Source organism: Nansenia antarctica, assembly GCF_963989245.1.
Source record: "Nansenia antarctica genome assembly, chromosome: 20".
Taxonomy (NCBI): Eukaryota; Metazoa; Chordata; class Actinopteri; order Argentiniformes; family Microstomatidae; genus Nansenia; species Nansenia antarctica.
Genome location: NC_137693.1, coordinates 8,961,360 through 8,982,060, shown reverse-complemented (window position 1 = coordinate 8,982,060; position 20,701 = coordinate 8,961,360). Strand labels below are relative to the sequence as shown.

Here is a 20,701-nt window from a genome sequence, read left to right as displayed (position 1 = left end):
GGGGCGCAGGGGGGAGCCAAGGAGGAGGATATTGGCCCCCTACTACACCTGCTCCAGGAGTGATGAACCCTTACGGAGGCCCAGCAGCTGGCCTATAGGGGTGCCCGGAAGATCCGAGTGGGAGGTGCCAGCTGGTGGTGATACAGAAGCCTGAAGGCGCCACGCACCTCCCTATGTCTAGAGAATATGTGAAGACAATCGGATTTGAGGGAATTAAACAGCTGATTCCTACAACTGAGCTTGTAGACTTAGAGTACAAGGGACAGAGAGCAACTCTGTCAACACTTGTGTCAGAACACACGCCAACAGGGCTGCTAGGGAGAGATGCTCTATGCCAATTGAACTGTACAGTGAAATGCACACCTAACGGCTGTCAGGTGACGGTGCCATCCGGTGTTCAGATTCCATCGACAGCCAGAGTGATTAAGCATAGAACAGACCTACAAGCTTTGCCTTTAAAGGGAGCTGATATAGAATATTGGGTTGATGGGTCTTGTTACGGGGTAGGAGAAACGTTGTGCGCTGGGTATTCCTTAGTTAAAGCACAGAATTCAAAGTTTATTGTAGAACAGGCTGAGGCAGTTCCTCAGCCTTGCTCGGCTCAGTTGGCTGAATTGATTGCCCTCACAGAAGCATGCAGCTTGGGAACCGGACGGAGAGTGACAGTGTACACCGACTCTGCCTATGCACATAATGTTTGTCATTTTAATGGAGCTGTATGGAGGGGGCGGGGTTTTAAGAGAACTGATGGTACGCCTATACAGCATCACGCACAGATCATGAAGCTGTTACAAGCCATGATGAAGCCAAAGGAATTAGCTATAGTGAAGTGTGCCACACACAGGTCTGACTCATCACATGTCACACAAGGTAACAGGGCTGCAGAAGATGCAGCCAAAGCCATTACAGGAGCAGACAAGGCAGGTAAAGGTCTTCTGGTCACACATGAAAAGCAATTACAGGGCATGGTCACACTTGAGGATTTATTGATGTTACAGAGTAGAGTAACTACGTTAGACAAGAGCGTTTGGCTAGCAAGGGGGGCAAGTCAGGATGACACAGGTCTATGGAGGAATCATGAGGGGTTGGTTGTAGCACCCTCAGATTTATTAGGCATGTTAATACAGGAAGCTCATGGATTAGCACATGTGGCTAGGGGGGAGGTAAGACGCAAGATTACCAAGAAATATGGGTTTTGGAGTCCATATTTGATGGAACAGATTGACCATGCTTTAGGTCAATGTGGGGTCTGTTGGAGAAACAACATCAGAGTGGGTACACCAGTGGTGTCTGGGCATATCCCTACCCCAATAGGGCCACGGGTGGTGGACAGGGGGGTGGATGTACAGAGTAGGCAGGATGTTGTGCCAACAGGTGCCGAGGTCCCCAGAGAACCTGAGAAGGAGGAGCTACGAGGAGATGCTGTGGTGTTGCCAGAGCCAGTGGCAATGCCAGTGTTACAGCCAGTGACATTACCGGCAGTGCCTGAAACCGAGGGGACAGCGGAAAGCTGTCCAGATGCCAATGAACCAGAAACCAACGAAGCAGAGAGTGTTGACAGTCTGGAGGTCCAGCCTGGGGGTGTCCAAAGCCTGGACACCTGTGCTACTGGGGATGCTGGCGAGTGCCTGCACCATGCTTCAGATGATGCTGAGGGCGACTCCCCAGACCTTGATCAGCGTGGGAGGGGACCAGGCGGCTGCCTTAACCTCAATGACACTGACGGACGACGACCAGTTAGGAAAAGATTAAAGACTATGAATAGGGTAGTGAAGCAGCAGATCAAAGGGAACGACGGGAATGGACAGCAGATGATAGCATGGCTGGAAACGGTCTTAGGGGCATGGGAAACTTATTTTGCTAAGACAGGAGCACCTATTATAGCAGACATGATTTTTGACTTTCTTAGGAGACAGGGCCTCATTGACTGTTTTTGGAAAATCAGTCACTCAGTCCACGTTAATGAACTTTTCAGAAGACTAGTCCTCACCTGAGGTGAAGATCTATGCATTAATGCATTCCCTTTGTCCTATGCTTACTGTTGGAAAATTATGTGTTATGATAACTGAATGTCATTATTTGTGTATTGTTTGTTTATTTCTATATCGTATGTGATTGATGTCAGTTGAGAAGTGATGTAGTGGTTATGCAAAGATAGGAAAGAGGTTCTGTTCCTAGCGCAACGAAAATGGAAGCTGCTGACTATGAAAGTGTTATCAATCTGAGACAGCGGTAAAGGCTGTTCTCCAACTGGGTACAAGTGCTAGTAACCTCTGACCCTGACGCTTCAAGGACAAAGAAAACATCGGTCGTTGGAAGTTTCTGTATTGATTTGTGCATGATGAACTGTGTTTAGTTTAATTGTGATTGTTATTTTCAAAATTCTTTTTATTATTGGTTGTTTTCTATTTTTTGTTTATGATATCTTTGGTTCCTAATACTGGTCCTGGGTTGGTCTGTGTTATTGTGCTTCTTGTGTTGTGTGTTGGTGTAGTTTTTCTGTCTGTTGTTGTTTTTAATTTTTAATTTTATTTGAAAAAAAAAAAAAAAATTTTTTTTTTTTTGGGGATGTTTTGTGGGGTTTTGTGTTTTTGTTTTTGTTTTATGGTAGTTTAGTTTCGGAACACCCTCTGGGTGGTCCGAGGGGGGATGTGTCGTATATTTCTGTAGTATGTATGATCTATGTATGAATATGTAGTATGTTTTGAACACACACACATACCAGGGCATGCGGGGACATGATGCCCTCTAACGGTGAGGGTTCTATGGCAACCAGATGACCAACAGAGACCTTTGGGGGTTGGGCAGGGACACACATGCACGCTGGCCCCTCCCCTCTGGAGGGGAACGGGGAGAGAGACACAGAGAGCGCTCTCTTCCCACCCGAGGTCCATGGAGAACGCATGTAATGTATGAATCTGCCTGTAACTGATTAAATTGTCTTAAACTAACTGTTCTTTGATTCATAATCAATAAGAATACACGACAATAGCAACAGAGATCTGGAGGTTTTTAAATTTCCCTGGCCTTCCCCCCCACTTAGCCATTGTTATGTCCCTGGCTTTTATTGTTTTATTGTTTTTAGTCCTTTTATCTTCTCTTCTTTTAAATTGTTATCACATCTTGTATTGTGTTGCATTTTATTTAATATCCTGCACTTTACCTGTTTTACATCTGTGAAGCACTTTGGTTCAGCTGCTGCTGTATGTAAATGTGCTATATAAATAAAGTTGACTTGACTTGACTTGAGATTTGACGATTGAAACCTGTATGTTATTTTAACCTACAATCAGGGAATATTCAAATATGTATAGGAACTTAGTGTGATTTTGAGATCCTAACCTGGGCAATGTTGGAAGCAGCTGGCAGGCATAAGCAATCAAAATAACTTTTCCTGTACAAAATCGCCGCCCTGTGGTTGAAATAGATATAACATTGAGCATATCCATGTGTCAGGGTGACTAATCATGGTGACCTGATTGGTTACCATAAAACTTGCTATGACATTACAATTATGGCATTATAATTATCCATAAAAGGCATCATGTACTAATGCTTAGCTGTTGCAGCCGGGCATAATAATATGATCAATGACTGTGTTATAAGTAACATTTACATTGACCTTTAGCAGACGCCTTTATCCAAAGCAACTTACGTCTAAAGTAAGTGAATCATCTATACATCAGTCATCATAACAAAAACAAATATATACATTTACAGAGAGGCACAATTGCAGACAATGGCATTGTAAATTGGGGGGTAGGGTCATGTGTGACATTCCAAATATAAACACGTACTGTATTAAATACTGTATTAAATACATTTTAATAGAATCAGTGGCGGCCTACGGCCATGGGAGACATTCCTAACATTGACACTTATCAAATGTATCTCAATGGAGGGATAGGTTACTGTGTCAAAGTATCACAATGGGTAAATGGCTGTATTGGCTGTATATGTGATATACTGAATGGTAAAGATGTGTTTACACAAAAGCACACCGACACTCGTGACATGGCATAGACTAAACTGTTTTAATTAGGCTACTTATTATATTATTATTACATTATTATAAGTGTCATGGGTCTTTGTCACATACATGAAAATGTATATCTGTGCAATTAATATCTGAGTCATGAGAAGTATTATTTGAAGGACAAAATAGCCTAAACTGTTTTAAAATACAGCACACACACCCTAAGAGTCACAGCACACACACCCTGAGTTACAGCACACACACACCCTAAGAGTTACAGTACACACACCCTAAGAGTTACAGCACACACACCCTAAGAGTCACAGCACACACACCCTAAGAGTTACAGTACACACACCCTAAGAGTTACAGCACACACACACCCTAAGAGTTACAGTACACACACCCTAAGAGTTACAGCACACACACCCTAAGAGTTACAGTACACACACCCTAAGAGTTACAGCACACACACACCCTAAGAGTTACAGTACACACACCCTAAGAGTTACAGCACACACACCCTAAGAGTTACAGCACACACACCTTAAGAGTTACAGCACACACACCCTAAGAGTTACAGCACACACACCCTAAGAGTTAAGAGTTACAGTACACACACCCTAAGAGTATGGACAATTTGTACTGCTAATTGTATCCTGTTTTATGTCTTGTACTATTGTCACCTTTATCCTGACTTATCTTGCCTTTTGTTACTCAAAAAAAATGTTACTCTCTTACACTTGTGTAATGTGATGTAACAATACAACTTGAAACTTGAAACAGTATATGGTCAAATTATCTGCAGTGCTGGGCTTGCAGCAGTCAGGTGATCCTGAGTCAATAATGAACTTGTAGTGATTACTGGCAACCAGTATGAGCTGGTTCAGACTACACTGGGTAACAGGCGGACACTGGGTAACAGGCGGACATTGAGTGATCATTGAGCAAGCCTGGGCTGAGACTGTCGCTGGACAATCAAACTTATGTACCTTGTATCTCAAGGCTAGCAAACTATGAACTTTACCTTTAACCTTATGTGCTAACTTCGTTGCAAGATAGCTGCTGCAACGCCTTTACGCAAATAAATCATTGTGAATGAATTCTAATGATAATATGACTAACAGAAACACTCAATACTGCTTTCTCCAGGAACTCAGCTCTTATCAGAACACAATGGGAGTATGAATAAATCAATCAATGATCAACTCTCTCGTTGCCTCACAGCCCTGTCCTCGGTATCCACAGATCTAAGGTCAATGATCAACTCTCTAGTTGCCTCACAGCCCTGTCCTCGGTATCCACAGATCTAAGGTCAATGATCAACTCTCTAGTTGCCTCACAGCCCTGTCCTCGGTATCCACAGATCTAAGGTCAATGATCAACTCTCTAGTTGCCTCACAGCCCTGTCCTCGGTATCCACAGATCTAAGGTCAATGATCAACTCTCTAGTTGCCTCACAGCCCTGTCCTCGGTATCCATAGATCTAAGGTCAATGATCAACTCTCTAGTTGCCTCACAGCCCTGTCCTCGGTATCCACAGATCTAAGGTCAATGATCAACTCTCTAGTTGCCTCACAGCCCTGTCCTCGGTATCCACAGATCTAAGGTCAATGATCAACTCTCTCGTTGCCTCACAGCCCTGTCCTCGGTATCCACAGATCTAAGGTCAATGATCAACTCTCTAGTTGCCTCACAGCCCTGTCCTCGGTATCCACAGATCTAAGGTCAATGATCAACTCTCTAGTTGCCTCACAGCCCTGTCCTCGGTATCCACAGATCTAAGGTCAATGATCAACTCTCTAGTTGCCTCACAGCCCTGTCCTCGGTATCCACAGATCTAAGGTCAATGATCAACTCTCTAGTTGCCTCACAGCCCTGTCCTCGGTATCCACAGATCTAAGGTCAATGATCAACTCTCTAGTTGCCTCACAGCCCTGTCCTCGGTATCCACAGATCTAAGGTCAATGATCAACTCTCTAGTTGCCTCACAGCCCTGTCCTCGGTATCCACAGATCTAAGGTCAATGATCAACTCTCTAGTTGCCTCACAGCCCTGTCCTCGGTATCCACAGATCTAAGGTCAATGATCAACTCTCTAGTTGCCTCACAGCCCTGTCCTCGGTATCCACAGATCTAAGGTCAATGATCAACTCTCTCGTTGCCTCACAGCCCTGTCCTCGGTATCCACAGATCTAAGGTCAATGATCAACTCTCTAGTTGCCTCACAGCCCTGTCCTCGGTATCCACAGATCTAAGGTCAATGATCAACTCTCTAGTTGCCTCACAGCCCTGTCCTCGGTATCCACAGATCTAAGGTCAATGATCAACTCTCTAGTTGCCTCACAGCCCTGTCCTCGGTATCCACAGATCTAAGGTCAATGATCAACTCTCTAGTTGCCTCACAGCCCTGTCCTCGGTATCCACAGATCTAAGGTCAATGATCAACTCTCTAGTTGCCTCACAGCCCTGTCCTCGGTATCCACAGATCTAAGGTCAATGATCAACTCTCTAGTTGCCTCACAGCCCTGTCCTCGGTATCCACAGATCTAAGGTCAATGATCAACTCTCTAGTTGCCTCACAGCCCTGTCCTCGGTATCCACAGATCTAAGGTCAATGATCAACTCTCTAGTTGCCTCACAGCCCTGTCCTCGGTATCCACAGATCTAAGGTCAATGATCAACTCTCTAGTTGCCTCACAGCCCTGTCCTCGGTATCCACAGATCTAAGGTCAATGATCAACTCTCTAGTTGCCTCACAGCCCTGTCCTCGGTATCCACAGATCTAAGGTCAATGATCAACTCTCTAGTTGCCTCACAGCCCTGTCCTCGGTATCCACAGATCTAAGGTCAATGATCAACTCTCTAGTTGCCTCACAGCCCTGTCCTCGGTATCCACAGATCTAAGGTCAATGATCAACTCTCTCGTTGCCTCACAGCCCTGTCCTCGGTATCCACAGATCTAAGGTCAATGATCAACTCTCTCGTTGCCTCACAGCCCTGTCCTCGGTATCCACAGATCTAAGGTCAATGATCAACTCTCTAGTTGCCTCACAGCCCTGTCCTCGGTATCCACAGATCTAAGGTCAATGATCAACTCTCTAGTTGCCTCACAGCCCTGTCCTCGGTATCCACAGATCTAAGGTCAATGATCAACTCTCTCGTTGCCTCACAGCCCTGTCCTCGGTATCCACAGATCTAAGGTCAATGATCAACTCTCTAGTTGCCTCACAGCCCTGTCCTCGGTATCCACAGATCTAAGGTCAATGATCAACTCTCTAGTTGCCTCACAGCCCTGTCCTCGGTATCCACAGATCTAAGGTCAATGATCAACTCTCTAGTTGCCTCACAGCCCTGTCCTCGGTATCCACAGATCTAAGGTCAATGATCAACTCTCTAGTTGCCTCACAGCCCTGTCCTCGGTATCCACAGATCTAAGGTCAATGATCAACTCTCTAGTTGCCTCACAGCCCTGTCCTCGGTATCCACAGATCTAAGGTCAATGATCAACTCTCTAGTTGCCTCACAGCCCTGTCCTCGGTATCCACAGATCTAAGGTCAATGATCAACTCTCTAGTTGCCTCACAGCCCTGTCCTCGGTATCCACAGATCTAAGGTCAATGATCAACTCTCTCGTTGCCTCACAGCCCTGTCCTCGGTATCCAGAGATCTAAGGTCAATGATCAACTCTCTAGTTGCCTCACAGCCCTGTCCTCGGTATCCATAGATCTAAGGTCAATGAAACACACAACTCTCTCGTTGCCTCACAGCCCTGTCCTCGGTATCCAGAGATCTAAGGTCAATGATCAACTCTCTCGTTGCCTCACAGCCCTGTCCTCGGTATCCAGAGATCTAAGGTCAATGATCAACTCTCTCGTTGCCTCACAGCCCTGTCCTCGGTATCCATAGATCTAAGGTCAATGAAACACACAACTTTTGTATTATTCTGAAACTAATTACATCAGGATCTTTGATCATATCTGGATCATCTTTATTGACGTCTGCAGGAAGTTATGGTCAATAGTGGGGTAAACTATTATCTGGGTTTACCTATTGACCTCTCTTATCTGTTTTTCTTTGACAACCTTTTTTATGATGTAGATATGAACCTTGTAGGGAAATTGTGCTTTCTTTGATATTGTCATGTCATGCTACCTTGGCAATTGTGACTATTAAACATTGTTGACTAACTTTAGGCCTTAAACTAATTGAATATGCCCAGTTAAAATGTCTGAGTTTGGATGGAACCAACTCACAGATTGACGGCTGACTGATTTAATATGACTCATGTCGTAAGCCTGCACTCATGATGATAACATTGAATGGATTTCATTCTTTTTTTTTTTTACTATTCTATTGCAGCACGATGTCACTGTATGATAGGCTGCTTTTAGAGTCAAATCTTTTGTCGTACTTGACCTGAATTTACAGTACAGGCCAAAAGTTTGGACACACCTTCTCATTCAATGCGTTTCCTTTATTTTCACGACTATTTACATTGTAGATTCTCACTGAAGGCATCAAAACTATGAATGAACACATAGGAATTATGTACTTAACAAAAAAGTGTGAAATAACTGAAAACATATTATTATTAACACATTATATTTAATATTATTATTATATATTTTATTAACAACAAAAAAGCAAAGGGTGGCTACTTTGAGGAATCTAAAATATAAGACATATTTAGAGTTATTTCACACTTTATTGTTAAATACATAATTCCTATGTGTTCATTCATAGTTTTGATGCCTTCAGTGAGAATCTACAATGTACCAAATAGTCATGAAAATAAAGGAAACGCATTGAATGAGAAGGTGTGTCCATACTTTTGGCCTGTACTGTAATTGCAATTGTTTGCTTTCTTGTTACACATTGGTAATACAAAGTTTACGCCCAATGCCCTCCTCTCTTGGCCCAGACTGTCCTATCCGAACACACGATGGGACTGTTGTGTAATGACCGTATCTCGCTTATGGCAGCGACACACACAGGCGACATCAGAGCAACAACCTGATCCAATCAATCACTCTTTTCACACCAGTAGAGAAGACTGTTGGTCACGAAAGACAGGGGTACGTTCCATTTTTATATTATAACAAGATATCTAACTGTCATCATAACTAGTCATTCTAACCCCCGTATTGAATGAATTAACTGTTTCTGAAGTTATGATTAGTTATTTGGTTTGTTCTTGAGGGCGCGATTATTTTTTTTAGGTTGCATGCTTGCTAATCAGCCTCGAATATGTCTATTGCATAGCCTACAGTACATTGTCTCACGCGTTCTAGTATGCAAATGAAATATATCTATATATATATATATATCTTAAAACACCTGCTTCGTGGCTCAACTGTTTTATTTTATTTTCATAGGGCACTTTCATTTGTATTGAGTTCAACATTGTCAACAGCGTGCATCGTGGAAATAGCTTTGCAGATGTATGCACATTTGAATGTGTATGATATGTTTGCTAATAATAAGTAAGTCTGCATGTAGAAAGAAAATTCCTGCACGTAGCGGGTCGCTAGCGAGCTGTCAAGTGTACTTTAAATCCACTTGGATTCGATTGGTCAATCCCCCATAGGCATGATTCTGCCGTGACATCTGATTGGTTAAACAGGGCACGCCCTTTTCACCAAAAAACTGCTGTAGTATTATATAACTATTATACAGACATTAGTAATTAAACCTTTAAAAAAAAAAAAAAACGTTTTTTTCCACTAAACACTTTTATACATCGTTTATTTTTTTAAACAACCATGCTACTTTTGTGGATACGATAAGAGTAATATTTGACAGTAATGATTTGGTTATGTAATGCAAAATCCAAATGCATATGTTTCAAATTAATAGGTTATGAATACCCACTACACTCTAGAGAGAATTGCCTTAAAAAAATAAAATGCTCTTGTTTGTCTGTTGTCTTTACCTACATTAGCTTGTGAGCACTCAGGATGAAGATTGCTGTGATAGGTCAGAGTATTTTCGGCCAGGAGGTGTACAAGGAGCTAAGGAAGGAGGGACACATCATTGTTGGAGTTTTCACAATACCCGACAAGGATGGCAAAGCCGACCCCCTAGGTGAGTAGGTCATGATGTCATGAGTGCGCTGCAGGACAGTATATATATCTGGGAGCATATTATTGCAATGGGTGCAACCTTTATCATATGTGGTCCTCATACCATAGCACCTAAAGTACACATGAGCAGTGAACACAGACAACTCACACAACATACATTTGTACAACACTTTATACAAATGGCCATCTGAATTAGATCTGAAGGCAAAAGTGATTGATTTCAATGCACTTCAAACTCCCGATTTCAATGTATGACACATCATTTGAAAGCTTACAATCTGCCCTTTCATAATCTGTCAAAAACTGAAAAATACTATTGAATGAAGTAGAAGCCGCACACTCTAGTTCCAGATTTTTTTTACCAGACCCTGTCACATATTACTCAATAATAAATGGGAATATAATAAATTGCTATATCCAAAAACTAATTACAGATTGTGTTTTTTTAAGGTTATTTTTTTTGAGTGGGGCAATCCCGCTCTTATATTTGGATTGGATAGATACAGGAAAGTAAGGCATGTGAGCAGAGCAGCCATGTTGACATGAGCATTGAGTGCTAGACCACTGGCCACACAGATTATGGTTTAAGGAGATCTTCTATTCAACAAAACATTGGCATAACAAGAGTCATGTACACCTTGAGGGTACCCTCAAACACCTCAAACACCCAACTTCTAATTAAATGAACCATTTCATACACAAATGCAATACACTGCACTTTACAGGAAAAGTGTGTTGAATAGCTCTTTGCCCCTTCCTCCACAGCCAAGGAGGCAGAGAAGGATGGCGTGCCTGTCTTCAAGTTCCCCCGCTGGCGTCTGAAGGGGAAGGGCATCAAGGAAGTGGTGGACCAATATGAGGCTGTGGGCGCGGAGCTCAACGTCATGCCCTTCTGCTCCCAGTTCATCCCCATGGAGGTGATCGACCACCCCAAGCACGGCTCCATCATCTACCACCCGTCCATCCTGCCCCTTCACAGGGGAGCCTCCGCCATCAACTGGTGAGTCAGTAGGCAGGGGGGTGTGTCTGTTTCTATGTGTTATTGGTTGATGCTGACTGGTTGGTTGGTTAGTTGGTAGGTGGACAGATTAGTTAGAGGCATTGGTCAGTTGTCATGTTCATAGGTTTGGTGGGTGGGTGGGTCGGTTGGTGGGTTGGTGAGTTTGAGATTCACTGGCTGGTAGGTTGGTTGGATGGTTGGATGGTTGGTTGGATGGTTGGTGGGTTGGTTGGTGGGTTGGTTGGATGGTTGGTTGGTTGGTGGGTTGGAGGGTTGGTTGGATGGTTGGTGGGTTGGTTGGATGGTTGGTTGGATGGTTGGTTGGTTGGTTAGTTAGTTGGTTGGTTGGTGGGTTGGTTGGATGGTTGATTGGTTGGTTGGTGGGTTGGAGGGTTGGTTGGATGGTTGGTGGGTTGGTTGGATGGTTGGTTGCATGGTTGGTTGGTTAGTTAGTTGGTTGGTGGGTTGGTTGGATGGTTGGTGGGTTGGTTGATTGGATGGTTGGTTGGTGGGATGGTTGGTGGGTTGGTTGGTGGGTTGGTTGGTGGGTGGGTGGGTGGGTGGGTTGGATGGTTGGTTGGATGGTTGGTTGATTGGTTGGTGGGTGGGTGGGTTGGTGGGATGGTTGGTGGGTTGGTTGGATGGATGGTTGGATGGTTGGTTGATTGGTTGGTGGGTGGGTTGGTGGGTGGGTTGGTTGGATGGTTGGTGGGTGGGTGGTTGGATGGTTGGTTGGTTGATTGGTTGATTAGTTGGTGGGTTTGAACAGTTGCATTTCCTCACTCTCTCCCTCTGGATTGGTCCACAGGACCTTGATCCACGGTGACCAGAAAGGCGGGTTCACAGTGTTCTGGGCGGATGAGGGACTGGACACTGGACCAATCCTGCTGCAGAGGGAGTGTGCTGTGGAGCCTGATGACACGGTCAACACCATCTATAAGAGATTCCTCTTTCCAGAGGGAGTGAAAGGCACAGTGAGTCAAGGGCAAAGGCCACATATAGTCATTCAGATAATAGCTGTCTGTCTGCATCTCAAACAGCCAGCATGTTTTGTCTCGAGAAAGATGCATGAAGCATGAACATGGAAATGCCAAATGTCACCGTCATAACACTTGAATAGGTTCACACATATCCATTCCATGCCGTTGGGGGGGCTGAGTATGCATGGTTGTTCACAGGTGGAGGCGGTGAGGTTGATCGCAGCGGGGAAAGCACCAAAGATCACCCAATCAGAGGAGGGAGCCACCTATGAGGGCATCCAGAAGAAAGACAACGCAAAGGTACTGAAGACCTAGTCCTGGACAGAACACTCTAGACTGCTCCTGCCATCTTGCTTTTCCCACAAGTACTACTACAATGCTATATGGAATTCCATAGAAATTCGGTGATGTCAAATCTATTATGACCAGACGTACTTACATTTGTACTTACTCACTAGGGTTTCTGCTGTGTATATTGGTCCATTGTTAGAATGAGATGTACAATTGATCAGTATTTTTGCATTTTGTCTGTGATGTAGATTGACTGGAACCAGTCAGCCGAGGCCCTTCACAACTGGATCAGAGGTCATGACAAAGTCCCCGGTGCCTGGGCTGATGTCGATGGACAGGTAAGAATACGCCCACAGTGGGGCGCTTGGGTGGCGTAGCGGGTTAAAGTGCTGACCATGTAACCGCAGGGTCCCGGTTCGATTCCGGCCGGGGACATATCCTGCATGTCATCCCTTCTCTCTCTCACCCATCCTTCCTGTCATAATCTCTATCTGTCTCTGTCATTAAAAAGAAAACCATGAGTGGGACTGCCCCACTCAGAAAAAAAAGAATACGCCCACAGTCAGTCTTATAGTGGAAATCCTCTGAGACAGAGACTGAATCACAGTAGTTTAAAGTGGCCTCTCCCTCTCCCTCATCAGCACTGACTTGAAAACACAACAGGTGAAAGAGAGTACTGAGATGCACCTCAGAAACTCATCCCACTGTTGTCATCCCAACCTTTCTCTGTAGAAGATGACGTTCTACGGCTCCACTCTGGTAAACGACGGCACCGCTGCTAACGGACAGCCCCTGGAGATCCCTGGTGCCAGCCGACCTGGTCTGGTCGCCAAGGCAGGCCCGGTGCTGTTTGGCAGCGATGGCAAGATGGTAAGTTGCCAGATGTTACACAAACATCATTACGACGCACTGGATATTACCAGAGTTTCACTTTTGGGGGATTGTCTTTGGCTTGTTTTTCGCACTTTCTTCCTCATTATTCAAGTTAAGATTCCTCTGAATAAACCATAGCCATTCGTTCCATTCGCTTTTGTGAGACTCTGAACTTGTAGTATACCTACATGCAACCATACTACCTGACCATGAAGTATGCAAATAAGTCATGACTTTTATAGAGGCCATGTGTGCTAGGCTAACCTCTTGGTGTAGCGGGCCATGTATGCTAAGCTAAGGCGTGCTAGGCTAACCTCTTGGTGTAGCGGCAGGCACGTGCCGTGAGCTTTTAGATTGGGTAAGCATAAGATATAGAAATACACGTAATTACACATACACGCTATCAGTGAGCGCAGTTTCAAGGAAATGCAATTTTGATGCCCTAGAACCCGCTAATAAACTGTAGTGTCACTTTGTGATCAGATTACCAAAAACAAAAAAAACAGTTGCCAGTTTCGACTATATCAGGGGTGCTCATTGTTCAAAGATCTTTTCAAGTAGCCAACCTACTGAAATTTACAAGTCCAGTTTCAACATCGCACACGCACACACGCACAACACAGACACACACCGTTTCCATCCTCCATAGTAAACACAACACACTTTCTTTTCACACTTTGTCACACAGGCACTTGACATCACATCACAGACCCTCCCTCTCAAAGTACTCAAACCATATAAACAAGCACAGATCGCCACCAGCCTCGCGAATCATATACATCATATAAACCGCTCATACCAGGCTTGCTGTAGCCGCTGGCGACTCTCCCTTTCTGGGTCAGTGTGAACATCGGTGAGCGAGCGGCCGGGCGGCCTTTAGCCAGTAGTTGTGTTTTTCCAGTCCAGTCCAGTCTACGAAAGCCCTTTAGGTCGCTGACAGTAATGTCCATATTCACAAAATCAAGCAAGTTATCCTTATTGATTATTATTATTTAGATCGTTTGAGCTAGCTGGCATAAGCTATTCTGCCGGGCGAGAGGTGAAATGTTAAGTGAACTTGAAAGTGATAAGAGCCAATCAGTAGCTCTTATCGGAATGAAAGACCTACTCTGATTGGCTGTAAGCATGCTTACCCTGGTCACATTAAACAGCGGGTTGAGGCATCGGAAAAAAATAAAAAAGACATGTTCACGCATTCGAATGTACGCGAGGGAAAGCAGAGAGCGGAGTGCTTATATGCAAAGCAGAGTAGGGAGTGCTTTACTCCTACAGGTGGCGCTAAAAATGCAACGTCAAAATGAATGACTCCTGCTGCCCTGGGACCTAAAATACGACTCTTTTAATGAAAACAAACAAACGGTTACATGCACTTTTATTTTTATATTTTCCTTTTTTCTTTTTTCGTTGGGTAAGCACTGCTTACCCTGCTTATATGGACGGCACGTCCCTGTGTAGCGGGCCATGTCCCAGGCTAGGCTAGACTAACCTCTTGGTCTAGTATGTATATGTATGAGTTAGCATAAAGGACATGTAGATAGAGAGAGGAGGATACTGCTGCTTTAGATCATTGGGACACACCTGGACTGGCTGGTTGATACACGGGATATATTGAGATAAATAACAAATAAATGGCCAAAAGGACATTCTGAAAGTATGTGAAATGTGTTAAAAAAAACTATGAAAACTAACTTGCCTTCCTCATAGCTGGTGTTGCACTTTTGGCTGAAATAAACTCAATTAAATCTCTGACACAGTTTTTTCCCATTCCTCCATGCAGAGTTATTCCAGATGTGTTTGTGTTTGAGGGGTGTCTTGTCTTGCATGCACAGGCCCGTTTCAAATCACCCCACAGCATCTCAATAGGATTCAGATCCGGGCTTTCACTTGGCCTGTTCCAGAACTCTCCATTTCTTTCTTTTGAGCCGTTCGTTGGTGGATTTACTGGAATGTTTTGGGTCATTGTCATGTTGCATGGTCCACATCTGCTTTAGCTTCAATTCTGCATGGTCTCACATTTTCCTCAAGCACCCTGTGATACAATATAGAATTCCTAGTGGATTCTATGATGGTGAGCAATGACTTCTCCAACAGCATGTTTGGATACTGGATTCTGATTGGCTAGCAACAGTGGTAAATACCCCCCAACTCCCTTCAGTTCAGCTCCGACCGCATTTCCAGTATCAATGCGCCTCCCAATCAATCTGATTAAGAACACCTGTGCTGACTCCGCCCACTGTTTAGCCAATAGCAGTCTACCAATCTGGAGTGTCATTCCAAGGCACCAATCACGAACAAGTTGGCTCAAAGGCAAGTGAACGTGGCCTAGCCTACAATGCAATCGTTAATGTTGTTTATGGGACTATATTCTGTGGCGGAAGGATATATGTATTCTGAAATGGGTGTCAAACGAAGAAGTGAGAAAACGTGCTGGTATAGAGATGGTAAGTAAGCACGCAGTTCTATATCGTGGAGCTCCGCCCCATAGGGGAGCTCTGCTCCTATTGGTTTACCCGCTACCTAAAGTAGCCAATGACTGAATTTTTCAATGCCTGCGCCCGCCTGGGGTGCTATATAAAGGGGTGTACTTCGCTACCTCATTCTCCCAAAAAGTTCAGCACGGGTTTATATCTGAAGACTGAGAAGGACGACTACTAAGACTGGAGAACCCGCCAGACTTTTCCCTTCAAGATATGGATCGTCCGCCGCCTATGGAGAAGTTCCTCCGGGACGCCTGCCGCTGCGACTTCCGAGCAGCGGAGGATACTTTTCAGCGGAGGAGACTTTTCCCTTCAGCGATGGATCGTCCGCCGCCGACCACGAAGAAGTTCCTCCGGGACACCTGCCGCTGCGATTTCCTAGCAGCGGAGGACAAGCACGACTTCTGCCACGTCTGCCTCGGCCCCGAACATGCCGAGGCGGCGTTGGTCGCCTCCCCCAGCTGCCTCCCCTTCCACCTCCTTTCCGTCGCGGAAAGGCGAAAGGGGATGGCCTGGATCAAGGAGAGCGTTTTCCCCTGGCGGGCGCTATCTCGGGGATGCTATCCGACTCGAATAGCTCTGCCGATGATGCGTCCGGACAGGCCCCAGAGCGGCGTTCTGGGCAGGCACCTCCCCAAGTAGGGATGGTCCCGCCCGCTCAGCCGGCCCTGACACCACGCCGCCCTCACCCAGCTGAGTGGTCGGTGCCGGTGTCAGAATCAGAAAGCTCTGATGAGCTCGGTGCGCAGGCGGCGGCGAATAACATCGCCGTGTTTAACGCCGCCATTGCGAAGATCACCACAGACCGACCCAACGGTCTGTCTGCAGCGGAGGCGGAGTTTCTGAGCAAACTCAGTGCCGCGACGACACGAGGCGTTATTACATCAAAAACCCCTCCATGTCTATCAAGACCTGGCCCAGCTCATGAGCGTGCGGCCGGTTCTTTGATTATCGGGCATAATAAACCTGCGTCAATAAAGAGCATTGTTACACATAACAAACACTCTTTACAGACGGTAAGTCAGACGGTAAATCCCTAAGGAGGATTTCCCATGGTATCTACCGGAGCGGAGACCCACCTGCCTTGTCAGAGTGTGGTCGAATCGCTACCGGTTAGAAACGAAGCGGAGACTAGCCCAGCTTACCGGCGTGTGGCCAGCTCTCTGCCTAGCGGACTTACCCCTATCACGACACGAGGCGGTATTTACATCAAAAACCCCTCCATGTCTATTCAAGACCTGGCCCAGCTCATGAGCGTGCGGCCGGTTCTTTGATTATCAGGCATAATAAACCTGCGTCAATAAAGAGCATTGTTTCACATAACAAACACTCTTTACAGACGGTAAGTCAGACGGTAAATCCCTAAGGAGGATTTTCCATGGTATCTACCAGAGCGGAGACCCACCTGCCTTGTCAGAGTGTGGTCGAATCGCTACCGGTTAGAAACGAAGCGGAGACTAGCCCAGCTTACCGGCGTGTGGCCAGCTCTCTGCCTAGCAGACTTACCCCTATCACGACACGAGGCGGTATTTACATCAAAAACCCCTCCATGTCTATTCAAGACCTGGCCCAGCTCATGAGCGTGCGGCCGGTTCTTTGATTATCAGGCATAATAAACCTGCGTCAATAAAGAGCATTGTTACACATAACAAACACTCTTTACAGACGGTAAGTCAGACGGTAAATCCCTAAGGAGGATTTTCCATGGTATCTACCGGAGCGGAGACCCACCTGCCTTGTCAGAGTGTGGTCGAATCGCTACCAGTTAGAAACGAAGCGGAGACTAGCCCAGCTTACCGGCGTGTGGCCAGCTCTCTGCCTAGCGGACTTACCCCTATCACGACACGAGGCGTTATTTACATCAAAAACCCCTCCATGTCTATCAAGACCTGGCCCAGCTCATGAGCGTGCGGCCGGTTCTTTGATTATCAGGCATAATAAACCTGCGTCAATAAAGAGCATTGTTACACATAACAAACACTCTTTACAGACGGCAGCCCATCCCTTTTCGAAATGACCCCACCTTGGGCTGTGCCATCTCCTCGGTGGGCAGCGGCGGCTGGGGTCATACAGAAATTCAAGTTTTTTCTGTCGACTGCACCACAACAGACGGCCCAGCCGCTGTCGTTGCTTTATGCAGAATGACTAGAAGGGACAGGTATTCTGTCGGGCTGGCTTGACAGGACATTGAGGAGGGGATATGCACTACAGTTCATTCAGCCTCCTCCGCCCTTCAGGGGCGTGAGAGAGACTGTTTTTTGTCCTGCCCGATAAAGACACGTGCGCTCCGGGAGGAGATTACGAATCTCCTAACAAAGGGCGCAGTGACATTGGTTCCGAGGGACCAGTGGGACATGAGATGGTACTCCCCGTATTTCCTTGTCCCAAAGAATTCGGGAGACATGAGACCCATACTAGATTTCAGGGTCCTCAACGAGAGAGTGGCGAAACGCCCCTTTCGTAGATACCTGAGGGTCGCGTATTTCGTGTGCCAATCACAGAGTGGCACAGGAAATTCCTACGTTTTGTTTTCCAAGGGAAGGTTTACGAGTACACGCGCCTGCCCTTCGGGTACGCGCTTGCTCCTCGTTTTTTCTCCAAATGCGTGCAGACAGCACTCGAACCACTGAGGCGTAACGAGATACGCATAATATGCGGATCTCGACGACCTACTGGTCTTGGCCCGATGCCCAAATCGAGCCATTCGGGACGCAACCTCACTGGTGCAGCGCCTCACTCAGCTGGGGTTAGCTGTAAACTGGACAGAGAGTGCTCCGTGGCCGGCTCAACAGTTTTCCTATCTAGGCATTCAGTTGGATACTGCCGAGATGAGGGCCAGTTTATCGGCACCACGGAGAGCGACACTGACGTCAGCTCCCTGGGTGTGTCGAGTGACAAATACAATCACCGCTCTGTCAAGGATGTCCTTACTAGGACTGAGGTCTGCAGCCCATGTAGTGGTCCCCTTAGGCCTGTTACACATGCGCAGACTGCAGAGGCGGTTCGCACGACTGCGACGGGTTCCAGTGAGAACGCCGTCGCAAGTTGATTGTAATACAGAGATCGGTCAAAACCGACCTGAGCTACTGGAGAGACCCGCGCGTCATCGCGCGCGGAGTCGCCTGAGTTCGCTGAAAGCTCTCCACATTCCAGGTCTGCTCAACGAAGGAGCAGATCTGTTATCACGGGGAGGCCCGAGGGACGACGACTGGAGGTTAGCACCCTCCATTGTGTCGCTGATTTGGGCACGGTTCGGGCAAGCAGAAGTGGTTCTTGCACGGACGAATGCGCAGTGTCGCCTTTGGTTCTTCCTGCGCGAACAGGACAACCCGCCATTGGGAGTCGATACATTCGCACACCACCCATGGCCGAGGGTCCTGTTATACGCGTTCCCACCCCTGACATCTATCCTCCCACTGTTGGCACGAGTGAGGTCAGAGAGGCTAGAGTTAATTCTTGTAGCCCCGGACCGTCCCGGAGCCCCGTGGTTTCCGGAACTGATGGAGATGTTGGTAGAGGGCCCATGGCCCATACCTCATCGACAAGATGCACTCTCTCAAGCCAGAGGCTTGGTGAGGGGGCCGCCTATGATGGGGGGCCCCCTCATGGCCTGGTTACTGAGAGGGATTTGTTAGAACGCAGGGGTCTGACAGACGCGGTCATTCAGACCATTCAGAGTGCGCGCGCGCAATCCACTGCAAAGGGATATGCGGCGCGCTGGCGAGTGTTTACACAGTGTGAGGGACAGGACGTTGACCCAGTCTGCTGTCGGGTCGAAACGTTCTTGTGCTTCTTACAGTCGCTGTTTGACAAGGGATTGGCGGCGAGAACTATTAAAGTTTACGCGGCTGCCATCTCAGCTTGTCATGAGGGTTTTGCGACAACGACACTGTTCAGTCATTCGCTGGTTAAGCGTTTTTTGACTGGAGTGTGTAGGCTTAGACGCCCTCATAGGACTCTAATGCCAAAATGGGACCTGTCGATTGTGCTAGAGGCGCTGTGCGTGCCCCATTCGAACCCATTGACACTGTGTCGTTGCGTTTATTGTCTCTCAAGACGAGTCGGCTCCTCGCCTTGACTACGGCTAAGCGAGTGAGTGATTTATGTGCTCTCTCGACACGGGCAGATTGTTTGATCATATCTGATGACAAAACAAAAGCTGTGTTACGCCCTAACCCGGCTTTTATCCCTAAGGTTAATCGTGGGTTTAGGGTTCAGAGCTGTGCTCTGAGCGCCTTTTTTCCTCCTCCTCACGACGGAGAGAGGGAGAGGCGTTTACATTGTCTATGTCCGGTGCGCGCGTTGGCACAATATGTGAAGCGCACGGCAGGACTGAGATCTTCTCCCCAGCTTCTGATCTGCTACGGCGGACAGAAAGCCGGGGCACCACTCTCGAAGCAGAGGCTGTCCCATTGGATTTGCGAGGCTATTAGCCTCGCATACGAATCGAAGGGGCAGCCCGTGCCGACTGGCATTCGGGCTCATTCCACCAGGGGCATGGCCACATCAGTGGCCATTCTCAGGGGAGTGGGAGTGGAGGAGATATGTGAGGCGGCGTCTTGGTCGTCGCCATCACTTTTTGTACGGTATTACTTGAAAGATATTCTTCCTCATCCTTTTCTCATTCTGTCCTCAGTTTTGCTGATGACTGATGTAGTGGGAAGGCACTTGGATTACCCTGGTCATGGGGATTCTATTCAAGTGTTGTCAGGATGAATACGGATGTGCCTGGGGAGGGGACCCTCCTCCAGGACATGTTCCGTTAGATCAACCACCCTACGTGCTCACGTAAGGGTTAGATCAGTGATATTTCTTTCGCATCCTTTTCTCATTCTGTCCTCAGTTTTGCTGATGACTGATGTAGTGGGGAAAGCACTTGGATCACCCTGGTTGGGGATTCTATTCAAGTGCTGTCAGGATGATTACGGATGTGCCTGGGGAGGGGACCCTCCTCCAGGACATGTTCCGTTAGATCTACAACCCTACGTGCTCACGTAAGGGTTAGGTCAGTGATATTCT

General features: G+C 46.6%; 1 protein-coding gene across 1 annotated transcript; it reads left to right on the top strand.

Moving 5' to 3' along the window:
* Positions 1-8,914: 8,914 nt before the first annotated feature.
* On the top strand, positions 8,915-15,009 carry LOC308174336 (cytosolic 10-formyltetrahydrofolate dehydrogenase-like; the record flags this gene model as incomplete). The annotated part of the gene is made up of 8 exons (XM_080549414.1): positions 8,915-9,053; positions 9,920-10,062; positions 10,827-11,061; positions 11,870-12,035; positions 12,240-12,341; positions 12,581-12,670; positions 13,065-13,202; positions 14,983-15,009. The coding sequence occupies exons 2-8, from the start codon at positions 9,936-9,938 to the stop codon at positions 15,007-15,009; spliced, it is 885 nt and encodes a 294-aa protein (XP_080405540.1). The 5' UTR covers positions 8,915-9,053; positions 9,920-9,935.
* Between the last annotated feature and the right edge of the window lie 5,692 nt (positions 15,010-20,701).